Source organism: Heterostelium album (genome assembly GCF_000004825.1).
Source record: "Heterostelium album PN500 unplaced genomic scaffold PPL_contig12, whole genome shotgun sequence".
Classification (NCBI taxonomy): domain Eukaryota; phylum Evosea; class Eumycetozoa; order Acytosteliales; family Acytosteliaceae; genus Heterostelium; species Heterostelium album.
Window position 1 is genome coordinate 1,297,240 of NW_008805089.1, and position 21,514 is coordinate 1,318,753.

General features: G+C 31.3%; 6 protein-coding genes and 1 non-coding gene across 7 annotated transcripts; 2 read left to right on the forward strand and 5 right to left on the reverse strand.

The window, feature by feature from the left end:
* Window positions 1-376: 376 nt before the first annotated feature.
* ascc2 (ASCC2 family CUE domain-containing protein) lies at window positions 377-9,637 on the forward strand (the record flags this gene model as incomplete). Its single annotated transcript, XM_020576623.1, has 14 exons — window positions 377-527; window positions 595-623; window positions 776-878; window positions 3,142-3,256; window positions 3,332-4,340; window positions 4,622-5,488; window positions 5,569-6,116; window positions 6,190-6,666; window positions 6,728-6,947; window positions 7,131-7,169; window positions 7,435-7,559; window positions 7,987-8,163; window positions 8,720-8,743; window positions 9,559-9,637. 14 exons carry the CDS (start codon window positions 377-379, stop codon window positions 9,635-9,637), a joined length of 3,963 nt encoding a protein of 1,320 aa, XP_020433872.1.
* PPL_05750 lies at window positions 9,237-9,309 on the reverse strand. Its single transcript has one exon. It is a non-coding gene; the product is annotated as a tRNA-Arg (tRNA).
* A 1,174-nt stretch (window positions 9,638-10,811) lies between the features above and the next one.
* PPL_05751 (uncharacterized protein) lies at window positions 10,812-12,260 on the reverse strand (the record flags this gene model as incomplete). The annotated part of the gene is made up of 1 exon (XM_020576624.1): window positions 10,812-12,260. One exon carries the CDS (start codon window positions 12,258-12,260, stop codon window positions 10,812-10,814), a length of 1,449 nt encoding a protein of 482 aa, XP_020433873.1.
* A 460-nt stretch (window positions 12,261-12,720) lies between these two features.
* Window positions 12,721-13,516, reverse strand: PPL_05752 (uncharacterized protein; the record flags this gene model as incomplete). The annotated part of the gene is made up of 3 exons (XM_020576625.1): window positions 12,721-12,779; window positions 13,274-13,361; window positions 13,499-13,516. 3 exons carry the CDS (start codon window positions 13,514-13,516, stop codon window positions 12,721-12,723), a joined length of 165 nt encoding a protein of 54 aa, XP_020433874.1.
* A 163-nt stretch (window positions 13,517-13,679) lies between these two features.
* Window positions 13,680-17,194, reverse strand: PPL_05753 (phospholipase D; the record flags this gene model as incomplete). The annotated part of the gene is made up of 6 exons (XM_020576626.1): window positions 13,680-14,137; window positions 14,206-14,295; window positions 14,360-16,408; window positions 16,497-16,746; window positions 16,816-16,996; window positions 17,091-17,194. The coding sequence occupies 6 exons, from the start codon at window positions 17,192-17,194 to the stop codon at window positions 13,680-13,682; spliced, it is 3,132 nt and encodes a 1,043-aa protein (XP_020433875.1).
* A 576-nt stretch (window positions 17,195-17,770) lies between these two features.
* On the reverse strand, window positions 17,771-19,381 carry PPL_05754 (uncharacterized protein; the record flags this gene model as incomplete). Its single annotated transcript, XM_020576627.1, has 2 exons — window positions 17,771-19,005; window positions 19,066-19,381. 2 exons carry the CDS (start codon window positions 19,379-19,381, stop codon window positions 17,771-17,773), a joined length of 1,551 nt encoding a protein of 516 aa, XP_020433876.1.
* Window positions 19,382-20,063: 682 nt separating this feature from the next.
* Window positions 20,064-21,189, forward strand: PPL_05755 (uncharacterized protein; the record flags this gene model as incomplete). Its single annotated transcript, XM_020576628.1, has 3 exons — window positions 20,064-20,126; window positions 20,240-20,738; window positions 21,113-21,189. The coding sequence occupies 3 exons, from the start codon at window positions 20,064-20,066 to the stop codon at window positions 21,187-21,189; spliced, it is 639 nt and encodes a 212-aa protein (XP_020433877.1).
* Between the last annotated feature and the right edge of the window lie 325 nt (window positions 21,190-21,514).

Below are 21,514 nucleotides of genomic sequence, written 5' to 3' on the forward strand. Positions count from 1 at the left end.
CATATAAAATCTTGGTTCAAAAAAAATAATAGTTCGATGTTCCAATCGATTGATAAACTACACCCACGTTACTTTTTAGAGATATTTTTTTTGTTTTTTTTTTTTGTTAAACCCCCCCACATCCTAAAGCTATTTAATCAAGTTTTTTTAATCTCCCAATGATTCATTCATTAATATAATTACTAATCTTTAGAAATTACATTTTAATCATTATCATTAATAAATCAGTAATATTCTATTTCAAAGTAACATTTTTTTGTTTAGATTTTATATTTATTAAATTTCCTCAAACAAAAGACATAATTATTAATTAATTTATCTTTACTATTTTTTTTTAACTCTATTTTTTCAAAAACAATTCATTCCACTCATGAAAATGATTCCAACCCATCAATGCTCAATAGAAAAGGATTTCAAAACTCCGTATAGTAGAAGAAAGAAGATCAATTGTCAAGTCTCTCATTGTAATGGATGTGATGATAATAGTTCAATAAGTCTTCATTCAAATAATTATATAATTGAAAATGGTAAGATAAATTATTATTACTTTTTAAAAAACTTTTAAAATATTAATTTAATTATAAATTTTATTAGGATTATTTCAAACTATTGTAGATGATATGGTAAATCAAAGAGCAAAGATAGATAATCTATTTGAAAGTCTGACTGAATATATGGACAAGATAAAAGATCAAGTGCCAATCATTAACAATGAATGCAACAACAATAATAACAATGGCAGCTTGAAGAATGAAGATGATCTACTTCATTAAAGAGTAGAATTCCATGTGGTATCTGTTGGTGTACAATGGGTTACCACTATTGTTTCTCTAGTGATATTCATCGAGTTACTGGAGTAAAGAATGCGATGGACATTGGTAGGATGATGCAGACTCTAAAAAAATACTTTTCATTCGTGATCTCGATACTGTTGACCACCACTTTTTGAACAAACCAAATCACCATATCAACTCAGGCATCAAACCAATTTTTACCGGACATCCAAAATATAGATATTATGTGTATCTGTATACCTTGTATATACAAGCTGATAGTGAATCAGTAGGTCTCATACCAAATTTTTAATTTCTAAATAAAATATTATTAAAAATAAATCCAAGTTTATAAATTTTTGTACAAATATATTCTTTAAGAAATATATAGGTCCTAAAGAAATAGGTAAAAAATCAATTTATTTTTCATATTTTCTTTCTATTAGGTTTCTCATTATTAAAATATTTGAAATATAAATTTGTTCAAAAAATTAAACTTGAAAAATAAATTAAACTTATTAGTTAAAGACTTTTGAAAAATAATAAAAGAACTATTTTTTAAAATATTTTTTATAAACTTTTAGTTAATAATTAAAATTGGAATAATATTTAATATAGAATTTATGTTTTTTTAAAATTTACTTTAAATATATTGTATCATTAATTTATTAATTGAGAATTACTTTATCAGGATTGAAATATTTGTGATATTTTTAAAAAATCAAATAGTTTTGAATATCATGTATGTTTATAGAGATAAAAATAGAATTGATACAATGATTTATTTTGTTTCGTATTGTACAATGGTGTGGTTAACTTTTTTTATGCAAAAAAATGAATGTTCATTTGAATACAAATTCGTATACGAATTATCATATCCTTTATCAAGATATATAATTAAAAAAATATTAAAAAATAAATATTACACTTTTTATAATAAAGACAATTGTTAAAATATATTTTTTTACAATCTATTATCATAATATTTATTTTTATATATTATATAAATAATTATATTAGAGGTAACTTTTAAAATTATTCTTATTTATTTATCTATCATTTTTAATTCTATTCTTTTTTTTAAAGCATATATTTTTTTTTTTTTTTATAAAAGAATATGTTGTTTTATAATATCTTTTGATCCATTATTATATATAATTTTATAAGTTTTTATTTGTTAGAAATTTATAAATGTAATTCATTTTTATCATCCATTGACATAAGTCATTCGTAGTTCTATTTGATACTTCAATCGTTATAATCTATCTACAGATTCTATTGACTTTTCTAGCTATTCAGGTAGGATTAAATAAAAATAAAAAATAGAATAGTATGTTATTGGTAGATTGAATTAATATAAAAAAAAATCATAAATATTTTAATCTATTCCAATATTTACTTAATAGAATCTATTTAATACTCATCAAATATTTACCACTGCATTTCTAATTTTGACATTATCATTGGATTTTTTTTTGTTTTTGTTTGAGAGATGTCACTTTAATTTTAATACCAACACCACATCACACCACTACCACAATCATATTCATCATTAGCAATCTAAATAATAAACTAAACTCTACTCTAGAAGTAACCACACACCAATAAACTTCTAAATAAGTGTCATTGTAAAGACACCCTATAGAAAATAAAACACATTGTCTCATTGTAAATTTAGTGGCGAATCGTCTTTATCATAATTTGGTTTACCAGAGAGAAATGTACAATTAACAACATTCTGTCTGTTGAACACATACTAAAGCGTCAAACAATTTGTGTGTGTTTTGTTTGTTTGGTTTGTTTGTTTGTTTGTCTGTTTGTATTAAGTAAAGATCATGACTTCGAAATCAATAACCTTACTAAAATAATACTACTATTTAGTGTTTGAGCATTCTATTCCTGGTGTTAAACAATCATTATAAACAGATCATATATATATATATATAATATTATTATTCTATTTACTTAAAATATGTATTATTATTTATAATCACAATACAATCTTTGACAATCCATCCATTTCGTTTGTTTGTTTTTTAATATTACTTTTTTATAAATACTAAATACACCTTTTGGGTGTAGTAAAGTGTATTATAGATTATTTATATATCATTAAACTATTTATTATTAATTGTATTTTTTTTTTTTTTTTGTAAACTATTTTATTTTATATCTGTCTATAAAGATACTAATCTTTTAATTGTAAAACCTGGTAGGTTTTCAATAGATAAAAACGAAAAATCGATAGCATAAATGAAATGCGAGCCATTATTATATATACACCTCGATCATTTCCTACTAAATGTGTTTATTTCAAAAAGCTTGGGTAAGTGTAACAAATAAACAGATTGATTAAAAATACTAATAGTACTACTTGATCAATCATTCCTAAATTTTTGTAGATTATGGTTAATTGTACAACCATGGGTAAAAGAAACTGAAGACTATCCAAGCGAAGAAGAAATTAAGAGAAATGAAAAATTGTAAGAAAAAAAAAAAAAAAGATTTAAACCTATTTTATATTAATTTCAAATTGTTTTTATATTTATCAACAACAGGGTGTATGCATCGCCAAGTAGTTCATACAATTACTCTGGCTCATCTTCATCATCACTTTCATCGTCATCATCAAAAATCAAAAAGAGATCGACTTGGAAATCAAAGTCTTCGCCACCACAGAAACAAGGTGGCAGCAGTGGCGGTGGATTACACTCTGATTGGTGTTTCAACCAGGATCTCAGTGTCCAATTGCCACCGACACCAACCTACCCACCACCTCACCACTCGTCATTCTCACATCACAGAAGAACCAAATCGTCGTCACCGTCCAAGCCCACCGGAAACACCGTACCCATCGGTGGTGGTGGTAGTCTAACCTCTAGAAGTCTAAACACATCGCCTGATCATCGAAAACCACATATCTCCTCGTCTCTAAACAATACACACAGTGATCTGAATGGCACTGTAGTTTCATCGTTTTCAAACACCTATCCACCACCTCCACATTCACATTCTCATTCACATTCCTATTCACATCCAAATTCAACATCTGGAAATCAATTTAAATTACCACAACAACAACAACAACATATCAAGAGATCATCTCATAGTAGTACACCACTATCAAATATTAATAGTAGTAGTACATCTCTGTCTTCATCTTACTCTTCAAACTCTTCAAAGAAATCAATGAATTTGCAACAACAACCACAACCACAACAACAACAATTACAATCACAACCAATGAAGAATACATCACCGGTTGGTAAAACTAAAAAGTATTCCAAATTGGATATGTCATCGAGTTCTTCTTCATCGATTTCACAGCCACTCTCGCCTTGTACATCGACCAACTCTAATCTTTCATCGTTTTCACCGGCATCCTCTTCATCTGTTTCCACTACATCGTCGCACTCTTCCAGAAGCAGCAGTAATAGCAGTGGCAGTAGCAGCAGTAGTGGTGGTGTCAAGAGTAGCTGGGGTAGCAGATTAATTCGAAGCGTCTCCAACTCTACCAACCATTGCAAATCACCATCTCCATCATATCAGCACTTCCTTGACAATGAAGTTTGTTCTTAAGGGTTAAAAATATCATTTATTATTACAACAACAAATAAAAACAACATTTAATTTATTTTATAAAAAAAAAAAAAATGATCTCAAGAATTTCCCATTTTATAATTTTTCATATTTTTTTTTTAATTTTTTAATAACTATCAAATCATTGTTGTTTGATTAATGTTAATATCCAATTTGATAACATATATATAATAATAATAATAACAAGTAAAATAAAAAGAGATAGAAAATAAAAGTACTACTACTACTACTATCAATAACATAACAAGACAGATAAAGTTATGAGTACTCCTTCAAGAAATAACAAACCAAAATATAGTAAGCGAGAATATGAAGCAAAACAAGCGAAACAAGAAGAGTTGCAACAAAAACAACTACAAAAACAACATACAAACAAAAGTGAGAAACAACAGATTTTGAAATTGGATAAAGAAGAAGAGTTTAGTCAGTTTGAACTAAAGAAGCAGAAAGCAAATCTTGGTGTAGAAAGTGCAGAGTCGCTCATTCAGAATAGCTTGGGACATTTTGAAAAAGTAAAGGATATCGATCAATGCTGGCTTCAACAAGAACCATTGCAGTTGCTGGCGTTCCTGCCCACCGATAACTCGAATGACAACAACGCAGCAGCCGACGAGCTACTACTGATGCTAAACTCTGACCTCTCTAAACTGTTAAAGATGCGTTACAATGTATTCTGGAGTCACATACTACTGAATCAAACGGTGGTCGAGTTTCTCGAGAGTTTTCTTCGGTTTGTGAGTCGTCCGCATCAACCAATCAATCTGTGTGGCACCAACACTGCCAAGGCGTTGGGTACCGCCGAGTTCCAGCAGTCGAAGCGTGTACTCGAACAACGTGTACTCGCTGTCCTCTCGCGAATGTCATTGCTACAGGAAAAGAATGGACAATATATAGATCGTGACTACTATGCCAAGGCAATCTACGAACGTTCACTATTTGACATATCAAAAATCATCGATATATGCTCTGTTTTTGCAAATCGTTGTCTACCAGAAGTCAAATCGATTGTCAATCGTTTGTTTGATAATCAGCCAAAGTTTTATGATGATTTACCTGCTGTCGTTGCTTTACTATCTCGTTCTCTACTTGAACTTAATCAAAGTATTATTCAAATCGTAAGTGAATACAATAGATCGGTAAAGACCGACGTCGGACTACTTACAAATAAATATTACTTTACTTTTCTTACTTTTAGAACAATATCGATTTATTAAAGATTGAAGATGCATGTTCATTCCTGCTGGATATAGTTTATAGTGTCGATTGTTTCTTAAAGGTATTCAGCTATGGTTGTCATGCATTCGAGGATAATGATACATTCATTCCGATTATCGTGTATTTCTATGAAAAGTTAATTCCAATTTTCGAGCAATCCGTTGGTGTTCAATTAAAGTCACAGCTCAAACCAATCAAGACACATATACTTGGTATCGTTCACAGCATTATTAAGCATTGTCACACCAACAAACTGGATCAACTGGTGAATCTACTGAGTGAGCCGTGTGTTGTCTGTGGAAAGAAAGCCAAGGGTGAGCCAAGATTGTCTTACCACGAGGTGTCGAAACGTTTGCTGTCAATGCTCGGTCGCTTGGTAGAGTACAAGGATTTCGAGAAATCAAGAAGATCCAAACAATTCAATACCTATTTCGAAGTTGTCAATCCCACTTCCATTCTATTTGACTATGAAGAGAAATCTTCATTCTCTACCAAGCTAATAGAGTTGTCTTGTTTTGATAGTGAAATGTAAGTAGTATCAAAAATTAACATTATTATATTTCATCTTATTAATTGTTATTATTTATATGTTTTTTTTTAGTGATAAAGTTAAATTAACTTATTATTTAAATATGATGGGTAGAGAACTACCAAAAGATAAACCAACTAAAAATACAATCACATCATCAAAACAATCATCGCCAGTGGCAGTCACCGAAGAAAAGAAACCAAATCCAACCGATCTCCAAAACATTCAGAGTGTAAAAGACATCTTCCAGGACTGGGGTGATAAGTTTATTTTTAAATGTTTGAAATTCTATAATGACAATGTAGAGAATACAGTCAATGCATTGTTTGAAGATAGTTTACCATCACATTTGAAGTCAGTGAATAGATTAGAATCTTTTGCAGTTTCAACATCACCAACCATCAACAACAACAACAACAACCAAACAATTCCTACTGAACAAACAAATACAACATCAACAACGACAACAACAACTAATACAACTTCATCAAAGAATATTGATGTAAATAATTTAAGTGTTGAAGTTTACGAGATGTCAATCGGTAAAAAGTATGATACAGATTAGTTACACAAGTTGAAATTATATTCTAATTCTTTTTATTATTTACAGATCAAACGATAATGTACCAATGACTCGTGACATTAAATCATATATTACAAACTATTCAAACTACGAGGCCATGTATGACGATGAATATGATGATTCTTTGGATGTATTTTTGGGTGTACCCGTCCAAGACGGTGAGAGTTTGGAAACTCAAGAGCAAGAAGAAAAGAAACCAGCAAATGAACCATTGGCTGTTAAGAAATCACACAGTAAAAAAGGATATGTTAACTTCCATAGGAGTAAACATGCCATGGGTCGTTAATTTTGTGAATTAAATAAAATTACCAAGTCAACCATTCATTACAATATGTTAACAATGAAGGTCGATATTAACTATTCACATGTGACACTAATCAAAACGATCTTCTTTAGAAGATAATTAGTTTTATTTATTATTTAAAAACAGTTATTCGGATCATTGTTGACGAATCATGTGTTTGCTAAAGTAAATTAATATTTTAAGAAATTTTAAATAAATTAAAAAACTCAGAGTTTACCAATCAATGATTGTTTCTAAAATCCATCCAAGAAGAATGGAACAGTTTGAAGGAAGGTGAAGAAGTTGGATTAGTAAATTTTTTGGCACAATCAAGCATGGATGACCAAGTTTTGAAGTAACCAAATGAGTTGCTTCTACTTAACAACAGGAATCTATTAAAGACCCATATCTTATAAGCAGCAGAGCGAAGAGATAGATCCCATAAATTCAGACCACCATCATTCCAGTGAAAGCAAGACCTGTCCAAAGACATCAAAGCGGTGAACTTTGCTTTGGCATCAGGTGCACTGGTGAAGAACCAAGCGATAAGTCTGTTGACCCGCTTGATTTGATCAGGTGTGGGCGATTCAAGATAGAAGTGATAGAAGAGCATGGGAAGCACATAAGATTTAATGATAGTTGATTTAGCTCTTAGAGTATAAACTTTATACTTATACAGAGCTAGGTTAGCTTTAATAAGATTGAGTATACTTGCCAGTTTGGAGCAGTGACCATCCGGGTTGAAATTGACACCTAAGTATCTTTCAGGGACGGTGGAGACAGGGAACGGAAGGTTGGCAATGGAAGTGTTACCGAGCGGAATGATAACCGATTTACTAGAGTTAACGTCCGCAGTGGTGGATAGCTTGAACAGGTTAAACCAGTGGATGACTCTATGCAGTTCATCCAAGTTCCTGGTGAAAGCACCAGTGTCATCAGCGAACATGAGCAACTTGATTCTTTCGGGCGGTAGATACTTCAATACAAATCTCTTTTGCTCAAGTTTGATTGGAGCAGAACAAGGTAGACCAACAATATGCGAATCGGCGATGATCGCTCTCGCCAAACACTCAATCGTGAGAACAAAGAGAGTAGGAGAAAGGGGATCACCTTGCTTGGTGCCCCTATTGATGAAAAAGGTCTTGGTTTTGAAGCCGTTCACTAGAACAGAAGAGGGAGAGTTAGTAAGCATTGACATGATCAGATCAACAAATAGGAGCGGAACACCGATATGTAGCAGTGTACGTTTGATACTATCAATACTTAAAAAGTTATTCAAATTTTACTTTATTTCAACTTTAAATAAAGATAAATTTTATAACTTATTATATACTCATTTTTAAACTTAAATGTTGTAAAGTACAAAAGATATATAAATATTCTAATTCATTCTTTATTCTTTATTTAACTTTAATACATTCTCATAGATGACATATCCATTGATATTAATTTTAAATATTTAAACCTAAATAAGTATAAGATTAATAAATCGAATCAATATTTGTTAAACTTGTATGAGATATAATATTTAAACTCCTTATAGTAATATAGTATTCAGCGTGTTGAAAATTAATATAGAATAATATTAATCTATTGTTTGCAACCATTCTTTCTAATCAGGAAATTAATAATTAACAAGATTAGAATTTTTTTTAAATCTTCAATTCACCACACTTTTTGGCTTTGGATGTAATTTACTGTGTTTCTTACAAATTTTAATGATATATATTTTTTAGTAGTAGATCAATTTTACTTGTTTTGTGATTTTCAGAATCTGATTTCATATTTTTTCTATTCTATTGCAGTTCTCAATTTATCTATATCTGGATGAATATATCTAGATAATGGTGTATATTTCATTGTGTCACAGCATCTATCCACAATAGGAATAAAATTGGAAAATACATTAATCTAATATATTGTCCAAAAAAAGAAATAAAATGTTTATTTTGAATATGCTAACATATCCATTTATATTTTAAAATACGAATAATATTCAAATAATATGTATACACGGTGTATTTAAATACATTAAATACAAAGTTAATAAATATTGTAAAGATTTATGTATTAACTTTATTTGATCTTTAATGTATACAGATAATAACCTTTATCTTTATATGATTTTAAATTTAGAATACTTTAACAATTAAGATAAAGTTAATTGAATCTTTATGAGTATTGGTGTTGTACAAAATCAGGAACAAATAGCAACAAAAACCTTACCGCATGCAGTATAGTTTAATTTTAAAATATCCTCAATGGGGTTCGAACCCATGACCTATCGATTCGAAGTCGATTGCTCTTCCAACTGAGCTATGAAGATCCCGATATAACAAGATAAAAAACAAAATTTTGATTCGAGGCTTCAAAATTCTATCTAATTTATTTGTATTAGGACTCCTTTAAAGGTGGTTATTTAAATACTTTGTACTCTTTTCTCTCTTACTAATTTTTAAATAACTTTTTTTTAAGTAAAGTGGTTTTTAGTAACCCAAACCCACTCCTTTCTTTTATTTTCGAATTTAAATCTTTTTTCTTTTTTCTACCCTTTTCTACCTCTTTTTCTTCCCAGGTCTGTTATGTTCAGATACGTGTACGTGTACCCAACTTGGCCAACTGGCAGCGATGCTTCTTATTGGCTGGAGTTGTGAACCTGCTTAGACGCTAGCCATTAGGGTGGTGTCCCTTCATGCTCGCGCTTGCACTCCGTTAGAACAAGATTAACAATTGGATGACCAAAAGTTCTTAGATTCACCTACTAATCTACAAGAACACCAAGGAAAAGTTTCCCATTTACCGAGAACGCCGAACCGATGGAGCCAAAATCAAAACCTGTGTTGTGTCTGACCAATCAAATCCAAAATAACCATCTCAGGCTAAGCAATCAGCCAAGCCAAACCATCTCAAACCATCTCAAGCTAAGCAATAGCCAAGCCAAGCCAAACAATCTCAAACCATCTCAGGCTAAACAATTAGCAAAGCCAATCCAAACAATCTCAACATTCTCAATACTAAGCAATTAACCAATCCAAACCATCTCAAACCAAGCAATAAAATCCATTTGAGTATTAAAAAAAAAAAAAAAAAAAATTTCGATTCCTGATAGTCCTCACCTTTGGATGCTAACCATTCGGAATTCCGATCAAGATCACCGAGCACCACCTCTTCAAATGCAAAATACTAAACACCTACAAACCTATCAAAAAACGGGAAACTCGACACCGAAACGTTCATTAGATTTTTGGTGGTCATTTAATTGATTTCCATCCAGATCACTGTTTTCTATCAAAATAAAGGCATTTCTATTGGATATATTTATTATTTGAATTTTAGTTTGATATTCTTAAAAATATTCGCTAGGAATTTCTATTATATTCATTTTATTTGTTTATATTTATTATTATTATATTCTCTTATTATTTTTGTAAGTTGATATAATTAAAGTTACAATATCTCGACCAAAGTTTTTATACAACATTCTTTTCCAAACAAACTTAAAATATAAAGTGAAAGAAGCTGTAATTTTTAAATTTAAAAAAGTGTAAACTTTGAAATATCTTTATTTTAGATACTTTATCTATATTTAGCAGAATTTGGGTGAACCAACCATTGCATTTTATTAAGTTATTTTTTTTACAACATTTTTCCCACCTATAAAATTCTGTGTTTTGCAATTTGAATGAAGATCAAAGAATTAAGAAAAGTATTTTAAGATTAAAGATTTAAAATTTTTATTATTTCTAAGTCTTGGGGGAATAAAACAGTAACAGTAACAACACGTTTATATCTTCTTTTTGATTCTACAATCTTCAGATAGATAGATATCTAATGATAATAATCATTGATTGTCTTAATATCGATATGATTCACCCAGTTGTTTTTATTCCTGATGGTCGGATGTTTTTGGATAACACCATCAAGCTTTTCAATGAGATTAGTTTTGTAGGCATCCTCTGGATCGCCATAGTCGTGGTATTCGTCATCACCTTCAAAAGTAGATCTCAATCGGATATAGATTCTCTGCAATGTCTTGTTGCTTTGGAGGTCTTTTACAAATTGGTCCAGCGATTTAATCTTGTTTAGGGTTGGGTGAACGTGAACTACCACCCTGAGTATTTCCGTGATATCATTATCCTTCAAAAGCTCGGCAAGCTGTTGGAATGTTACTTCGAAATCGACTTGCAATGATTTGACTGATTTCGGAAGAACCATCGACTCCAGTGGTTCATCGCTATTTCGATGTTGATGATCGATATTGTAAAGATGCAATCTATCCAAAACTCTGTCTAGCAATGGTAGATTGTAGTTGGCGATTATATCCAATTCGTTGATTGACGATCCTTTCTTGAATAGAGTCTCTAAAAATTCGTGTCCTCTTGGAATATAACAATCACTGTAATCAAAGCATTCCAAAGTATTTTGTTGACCCAAGAACTTGACCAACTCCTTAACAAAGACACCGTTGAATTTATTTCTTATATTGTGTTTCAACTTGAATCTCTTCAATTCTGTGAGTTTCGACAATAGCTTGAAGAATTTGCTTGCAAAAGGCTGCTGAGCTTGGTCAACGTCAAAGCCAGTGAGTTCCAAACTCTTCAAACCAAGGAATGGCTCTGCAAAGATGAATGAAAACATATCATCCATTAGATCATCATCACCATCTGAAACGAAATCTAGAGACAGGTGTTTAAGTGCTGATGTATCCAAACTAGCAAACGTCTCATAGTTTTTAGTGTAATTTAAATACATATCTCTAACTTCTAGACTCTCCAATGATAATATGTTGTCGCTCTTAACTCCACCATCATCATCACTATCTTTGACAACTTCCTTCTCAACTCCTTCTACTTTTTCTAAAAAGAACTCCTCTTCATAGATTAATGATAGTTTCTTGACGGAACCAAATATCGATTTGAAAGAACTGACTGATTCGAATGGTTCGAAATACCTCTCCTCTGCAACGAGATGGGTTGCAGTTCCATAGAACTCCAACTTGTTTTCCTCGTCGTCTTTGTCAATATAATCATGGTCATCCATAGTCAATCTTATTGCTGTTCTATTGGCAATCGATGTGCGAACACCAGTATGGAATAACTTTGATACTGTGGCCAGCTCTATGATCCAATCTTGATAGTTTTGGCATACAACATCTGGATTTGTATCACTGGTTAATCTAAATTCATCTCTCAGCGAAACACATTCTGCAACAAAATAATCTAATATTTTGAAAAGAATAATCTTTGGTAAACTCTTTTCAACTTTACTGTCTGACATTACTCTATTTTATCTCTTATCTAACTTTAAAAACTAAAATGAATGATCATTTTAAACCAAAGTAAAGTTACTGATTGAAGTTTACAAAAATTTTTTTTTTTTTTTGGATTTTTTTTTTCCCCGTGTTATTTTCGTGGAAAAATGAATTTACAAAACAAAACAAAACTGGCTCTTGCTTGTAACCATAAATCTAACAAAAACACCACAAATTTTTAATTTTTAAGTAAAAAGTTTTACTTTTTTTTTTAAAATTAATGAGCAGGCGAAAGTTGTCGGGAGCCAGTTTTGTTTTGTAATTAAAGTTGCGCTCTGACAGAACCAGTTGGGTTAATGATATAATAATAGTGAGTAAATAAATAGACAAAATTGGTGACCGTTTACGATGTTTGGTAATCTCGATAGATTACCTGTTGTAAATCTCTTCTCTTAGTCTGTCGCGATATTTTTATCTTTTTTACCTTTAACGTTTACTAAGAAAGTTACCTGAATGCTCGACAACTTTAGACTTGTCAGTCTTTGCTTGTTATAACAATATACACATTAATAGATTCTAATCTGTAGGTAATCATGTTGAGTATTTCTGATTTTAAATATAAAATATGTGAGTAACACTTTTGATATAACTGTCACCGGGTAGCACATACTCTTGTCTCTGTATGAATCTTTTGAAACACTCTTTAACTAAGCTTCAATCAATATCTTATTTCTTTCAACTGATGAGATTGAAAGTGTGTTGTTGCCTTTTTTTAATTAGCAAAGATACAAATAAAATTCAATAGCTATCGTACTCCACCAGGTATGGATTCTCCACTGAAAACTTGCACACAACTCTCCCATCACACCCACCACTTCTATTACTCAACAACCAACAACATTAACAGACAAGCTAAACTAGAATACCACAAACTAATCAGAAAATCAACACTAGACTTCAGTCGAAACAACATTCAAGCATATCAATCCATATGGCTGAAGAATCTTCACGACTTCAAACTCATCTGGAACCACCAAACCTGGAACTTCCCAACGCCATCCCACCTCACTAGCCAATAAACGAATAACAATAAAATCCATTTGAGTATTCTTCGAGATAGGAGAATACTTTATAAAAAAAAAATTCGATTCGATTCGAAATCGATTTCTCTTCCAACTGAGCTATTAAGATCCCGATATAAGTCGGTGATTGACAAAAATTTCTATTAGTACTTGTCTCTCAAGAATATTTTAATAGATAAAACATGATGCATATCTGTCATTCTAAACTATCTATACAATTCATCATCAGTTGCTAACTACAAATCATCAATATTCTATCCTTTCGATTCAACACTAGACACAGCTTCTTAAGAGCCGATCCCTCCAAACATTCAAATAAAATCATAATTATTTTTTATTTTGATAAATGCTATGTTCCATTTATTAGAGTTTAGGTTTAAACTTTTGTAACCATATTGAAGGGTTCACAACTTTTCCAATCCACTCATCAGTATCCACACCAAGCTTATAAAGTATCTTGGCAAACTTGTTTGGATAATAAATCTTCTTTAGCAAAAACTCGTATTTGTCGATTGGGGCCAATGCAACTGGTCTACCTATCATCAAACGTTTGTATCGCAATCTCTCGTAGTTCAAATCTGATATCTTTTTGAAAGCGTTAAACATTTCTAAAAAGCTGTTTTCAATTGCATTTGTATAGTGATCTCCAAGGTGTTCCTTTGCTAGTCTAACTCTTGTTTCTCTTGCCAGTTTCGGATCGACAATAGATGCTGTCAATTCACTAGAGTGGAAGAAACTCATGTTATCCATATTAGTACTTCCAACATTAAACAGTTGATCATCTACCAAAATTAATTTCGAATGAATGTATATTGGTTTTACTAAATAATCAAAATGAGATTAGTTATTTTAAAAAATTATTTGTTTTTCAATAAAATTGTATAATTACATCTATTTGATTCTTCATCTTGTCTTACTAAACCATAAATTCCAACTCTATCTGGTGCAACACTATAAATTAAATGTAAATGTCTTATAACTAAAGGTTATGAAATAAAGTTAGTTTTAGAACAAAGATCTCTAGGAATAACGAATCAACTTACTATGATCTTGTGACCAATCAAATAGTTCACCTACTAAACCACTTGGTAGATCGGTTTTAACAGGGGTGACAATTAATATATGTAGTTTAGGATTGGCCTTTAATGCTTCACACATATAGTAGGTCAGTGTAAAGTTTTGGAATGGATATTGATGTTCGACATAGAGGAACTCCTTTGCGTTTAGGATCATCTTTCCATAGTCGTCAAACAACAAGTTATTATCTAAAACACCTTTCCAAGTTCTAAAGAGTCTGACTGCGCATTGCTTGTAGAGAGGTGCTGGATCGTTGTGTTCGACAACGATGCTCGATAGTGGTTGGTGAACTTTTGTACAGGGTTTTAGAATGATATCCTTTGGTATGGTCTTTGAACGTGTCAGTAGAACGTTTTGTGTAAATGCATGTATCCATCGCTGATTGAAATGTAGCTTTAGATATTGAGCGCTGTCACCACGCAGTGATATTTGAATATCGTGCCAGAGGAAACGAATCTGTCGAAGAACCGGTTGGATATTGCTACCGCTGTAACGAGGTGGTTTGGTAGATTGCTGTCGCTTTTGTTGCTCGGTGGTTGGCGAGTTCAACAGTGTATTCAAGAGATAGGGACGAGGAATTTGATGCAGTGGCTGATCGTATCGACCACGTGCAATGTCGAATCCTCCTGTAAAAGCAATACAATGGTCTGGACATTCGGCATCTACCAACACCAGCTTCTCGTGATGCGAAGATAGAATACCCTGAGGATTACCAGCGATCACAATGGTTATACCACCATCTACATTGGTTGAATACTCATCGATGTACGATTGATCGATGGACGACATGTCATCGGTTGTAGTATTGAAGACCTTGCAAGGAATACTCAGCTTTTTGCAACGTCTTTCGAGCTTTGCTACTTCACGCTCAATGGTGACCTCTCCTAGATAGAGGAAACGAGTGAGATGCGAAAGTAACTCGTGTCTCCATACAATGATTCTGACATTGACACCACTCATTGCTTTTGAGAGTAGTACATCCTCGAGGGTAATCCACTTGGCTTGATCGCTTGCGAGTGATGGCAAGCCAGACTTTACATTCTTGGTGAGAACAAGACCGAATGAGAATGATAACTCCCATGCCAATATACTGATACTATGCTCTGCGTTCATCATTGATTCGAAATACCTTCTAAACGTTTGAAGTCCATCGATAAGTACCTCTACTTCGTTGTTCTCTGTTATCAAACTGAAGGTGTTATTCGATATCTCTGTTGGTGCTTCTTCACTGGTGTTCAGACCAGTGTGATGATGATGATGGTGCAGATGTTCACTTCGTTTCTCTGATAGACTTGGTGCGCTGTGTCTCATTGTCGGATGTTTCTCTGTCCGGTTGTTGCTCGAATCGATATCATCGCCATCCGACTGGTTATGCGCTTGACTTGTCAACATAAAATCGGTCTTGTTCAAAGAGAATACAAATTCATATGAACCGTTACCCTCTGGTGAAGACAAAGTAATTCGTTTGGTCGTTGAATAATCATCCTGTAGAAAAGTATGTACTTTATCATCGGAAGTCGCTCTATAGAATAACAATCCACCCTTCTCTCTGTTGATCTTCTTATCAGAGGCAGCTTGATTCAGAGGCGATGGAATTACCTCTTCGTTTTGACTGACAGGTCTACCACTGTAGTCTTGTTTCGGTATTTCCGATGGTTGATTCAAGATTGCCGTTAGACCAGTCATACGATCATCGATCACACCACTATCAGATGGTGTATGTTGTCCCACCGACATAGAAGGTGGATTAGATTGGTTCAGTTGTGGAGATGGTGGTGGTTGATTATGTTGTGTTGAAGACGACGACAACGATCCTCCTCTGTGAAACAAACTATTACTACTTCCAGTAGTATTACTATTGGAAGCGATCGAATGCTTTCGCTTTAATACCGATTGATCGGATGGCGCATTCAGTTCATGTGCAGGTGTAAATTTTAAAGTTCCAAGAATATATTCTGCAAACTTGGTCTTTACATAGAATGTAATAACGAAATTAACCAAAGTTGAAAATGTTACTAAACATTTTGAATGATATGATAGAGAAACAAATGTTAGTTATTTATTGATACAACCAGTGGTTGGTTATATGTAGTTTAAACTTACGATTATGTACAGAATGAATTTCAGTCATATCATGTGATACGAATGAACCTAAATGATATTTATTTGTTGGACCAGAGCCAATACTCTGAGGTGAATTGTTGAATTCTACTTCTGCATATAACTCATCTTTCCCAGAGGTGATTTGTTTAAGACAACTTATTTTCGACAATGCAAATCCATATGAATATTTTACAGGTGATATTGAATAACAAACATGATATAATGGTCCTCTTCTTCCAAATGTTAAAAACTATAATAATAATAATCTGAATATGAATATAATGATCTAGATATATATATGTAATATGATTATAGGTACCTTTTTTTGACCTAAATGACTTATATCTTCATAGAGGAAATCGTATATGGTTTGTGGACCTAAATCATGATACATCAACGGACCATAAGAAAGGTGAACTGTAATAGGTGTTTTCGAAACATGAACAATAGATTCACATGATTTTGTACTAGATGTTGAGAATCTACCTACAAAATATCGTCTATCATAAACATAAATAATAAATATAAATATATATATATCTAATAATTAGTGAAATGCTAATGCTAATGATTAAACCGTTAATTTAGATTTACCTTGAAGGTTGATTTTCATTTGATATATCTAAGAATACATTTCTAGGTTTAGTTTGTGTAGATGGATTATAAAAAGTTACACTATGAATCTGTAAAACAAACATTGAAATCTAAATATATATATTCTATTATTACTATTTCTCAATCAAACTAAACTATGTATGTATCTTTAGATATTAATAAATATTTAATGTTATTATAAAAAAAAAAGATGATAACTATTACTTAAATTAAATTGTATTACTACTTTACTACTATTATGAAAGAATATATTAATAAAGATTGGTGGTGGTTATTTTTGTTTGTTTTAATTGTTATAATAAAAATAAACGAATGAACATTATCATTCTGCAAAAAAACTTTTATTTATCTGAATTTTTTTCAATTTTTATGTTATTTTCTATAGTCATATACTTATATGTATTATATGTTCATTCAGTCTACTTTCTCTTTGAGGTTGAGAGTAGGAGATATTGAGTTAAAAAAAAAAAAAAAAAAAAAAGGTTTGTTGGTGATGTACTATGAGATAATTTGTCTGTTGGTAGACAATTAAGAAGATGAAGAAGAAGAATAAGAAGAAACAAAGGAATATGGTTGATTGATTTTTTAGTATATACACAAACTATGTTATATTTTTCTACCAAGAACTGCAGTTGATAATAATATTTTAATTATAATTTTCATTTGTTGGTTTGATAAAATCTATCTTTGAATTCTGATTGATTAAACATTGCCATTGTATAGCCATATGGAAATTTTTTAGAGGATTTCATCATTGGTGGTTGACCTATTACTAAGAAACAATTATCATCCAATCTTCTGATGTCACAACGTTTAAGTCCTGATACTTCTATATATACAATGTTTCGAAGTGCTGGTGGTAATGGTTTTGATAAGGATTTCCAACGATTGAAAATCTCCAGTGTTTCAATTGATGTTGGAATACTGTCGAGGCTATCCATACTATACATTTTCAAAAGTTTGATTGATTTCGGTACCGCTTTGGCACTAAGTGTATTATGAAGATTAAAGGTCATATCCAAAGATTCCGCTCCTTCTGTAAAGGTTGGATTATTAACTCCACGCATCAACATGAGATTCAATATCTGTAGGTTCGGCTTTTGTGCTGGGAATCTTTGTGCCACCAACTGTTGCAATCGATACTGTGTTGTCTCTGGGAACAACTGGCCATAATCATACGTACAACGATCTAGATTTAAATATCGGATCGATGGTGGCATTGCTGAGAGCAATTGGTACTTTCGCCCGACTGTTAGGTCTGTCAGTGTCGGTGGAAGATCATTAATAACCCCTGATAGCCCAGTGCCTTCATAGGTTGTGAGAGTGGTTAGATTTGGGAGTTTCTCTAACGATGGAATAAATGTGGCAGGTAGCCAATAGATGGTGTGTAGCGATGTTGGTAGTGAAATAATTGGTTGGTCCTTGGCAGAGGAGAATATCAGCACTTCAAGATTCGGTGGAAGTGATCCCGCTAAAAGTGTGGATAGGTTTCCTCCCAAATCCAAGTGTTTCAAAGTCCTAGGAAGAATGCCAGGTCCAATCGGGTGAGAGTAGCGACGACCAAATTCAACCCGCTCCAAACCTTCAGGTAGAATACCAACATCTATCGGTTTATTAAAGGGATCTTTCAACTCCAATACTTTAAGGCCACTAGGTAGACTATTTCTCTTTACAACTTCATTAAAGTCATTGTAGAAAGATAATACTCTGATACTATCAGGTAATTTACCTGTCAGCGTTCGACAACAACGCAACTCTGTAACGTTGGAAGTGGAAAGAAGTCTACAAAGATGATAAGAGTCGATCTCTACTGTTTGCATATTGTGATTGATCGTCTCATCGATCATAACAGATGTTATATTAGGTTGAAGTGAATCAAGTGTATTCAGAATATCTATAGTAGTAATTATAGGTTAATTTATGAAACATATAATGATGATTATTAATAACTTACCATTATCTAAATATAGATTAGTTGGAGGACAACAGCTTTTTTTGCCAATAAATAATGTTAAATTGGTTCTCAATTGGTGTGATTTCAAATAGATTGATTGATATGATTTCAAATGAAAGCTAGATGTTTTGTTTTGTTCATTGTCGATCATGCCAATATCATCTACATTGAATATTAGATAACGATCTTTATTTTCAAACCATCTTTTACATGCTAAACTAAAACATATCTTGTCAATGTTTGGTAATCTATCAACAATATATCCGAGTAATAAAAATGATAAATTTACAAGTTGATGTCCTTTGTTTTGTTCCATCAATTAAAATTAGTATAAGCAACTTGTATAAAATAAGTAAAATAAAATATTATTTATTTTGAAAATATTTGAAGACTGCAGCTACAAAACAAGTGATGCACCTAATATTAGCCGAGCCTATGTATTCTTTTTTAGAAGTTTTTCAAATAAATTTAGGTCAAATTCTTGTTTTTTTTTAAAAATTATAGTTTCAGTTTTGTCTTTTAATTAGATAACAAATGTTACTTTTTTAGGATCTTCAGATCAATGTTTGTTTGTATTACACTTTTTGGTATATCTCAACAATAAAAATAAAAAGGATCTTATACATCAAAAAAAGAAATATTATATTAGTGGATAAATTTATTTTTCTGAACCCCAGGATGATTATAGTACCAACTTTTTTTGTTTAAAAATTAAATTTTTAATTTTGATTATTATAAGTATCAATTTCAACTTTTGAATTTAAAACATATCTAATAGAAATTGTTATATTATACGATCAAATTTAAGTGTGGTAATTATATTTTGATAAATTAAATTAAATTGATTTTTCTGAACTCCGATGACTCATCGGACATAGCGGGTCCAACTTTTTTTTGCACTTTAAATATTTAATTTTGAAAATTTTGATTCATTTTATTATTATATTATTGTTTATCACATTATTATTGCGGCTTACATACTTAGAACAAAAATTTTTATGGATGCTCATTTCATAGTTAGGATTGAGTACTTTAAGTTAAAAAAAGCTTTAACAATTTTGGTAAATAAATTACTTATTAATTATTAATATTATATAGACCCCACTTTATTTATTAATCAGATATCTTATTGCTTTCAAAACAGATATTGTTAAATATCTATATTATTTTGAAGATGTCTCTATTGGATATAGGTGAGATCGTTGCATCAGAGGTAATTGTTAGACGAGTACCTAGATTTGCAATCAACTATGCAGATTTACAAACTCTCCGAATAGAGGAGAAACTCATCATCTTGAAAGGACCTTTCAATGGTGATTTCAAAGGGAGGAAAGATGCAATATTACTGCCTCACTTCATATTTCATCCGCATGGACCAAAAGAGAAATACTCTCTACCAGCAGGCTATGCAATCTCTGTTGTCGATAAAGAGAACGATCATCTGACATACGAAGCAACTTTCATAACGTTTCTGCGGAATGGTACAAAGATTGTCGATGTTGGTGATATTCCAAAGAATTTAACAAAGTTATACACTGATGGTTGGTATGAGTGTATTAGTAGACATGGTCGACACTACATTGTTGCAGATCCTAAATTAGTGGTATCAGGTAGTAATATCTCATTTCAAGATAGGCTATCTCTGGTTTATATGTCATTCTACTATGACCTTAGTAATATATTGAACTTTCTATTTATGGAGTTCTTCTTTACCATCTTTATCATCATTATCACCACATTAAATAATTTTAACTTAATTCATCTCAATTACAACTAACTTTTGAATTTAAGCCGATCTAATAAAAGTAATAATACATAATAAATTTCGAGAAAAATTATTTATTTTCTTCTCCAATTCAATGGATGATATAATTTTGAGTATATCATCTGGGAAATCAAAAAAAAAGTAAGGTGCCAATCTGTTTTTAATCCGACAAATTAAAATTAAATTAAAATTAGGGACAATTATTTGAAACAAGAAAGTTTATCAAATGTCATTGTTTACAATAGAACAAAGAATGGTTGGTAATAAAAATTACGAAATTAGATCATAAATCAAAATATCTCAATCCAGCACCAAGAGTTTGTTATCGAGGTTTGCAAATTCATCATAATTTAAACTAAATTGTTTTAAACTTAACCTATTTCAATTCTAATAAACAAAATTATCAATAATATTTATATGTATCTTTATATACTGTACTATTGTTTTACCAAACAACTGAAATTAATAAGGAAGGAATTTTTTGAAGAACAAAAAAAAGTCATTTCATATAATAGTAAACATTTATCTAATATTTGTTTTCTCATAGCTATTAACTATTTTATTATTATAAATCAATTTTAGAAAAGAGATATCTCTAGCAAAAATTCATCCCAAAAACAATTAATATTGTTTTTGTTTGTTAAAGTTATACAAAATATTAATTTTATTTTAATAAATTTTCCT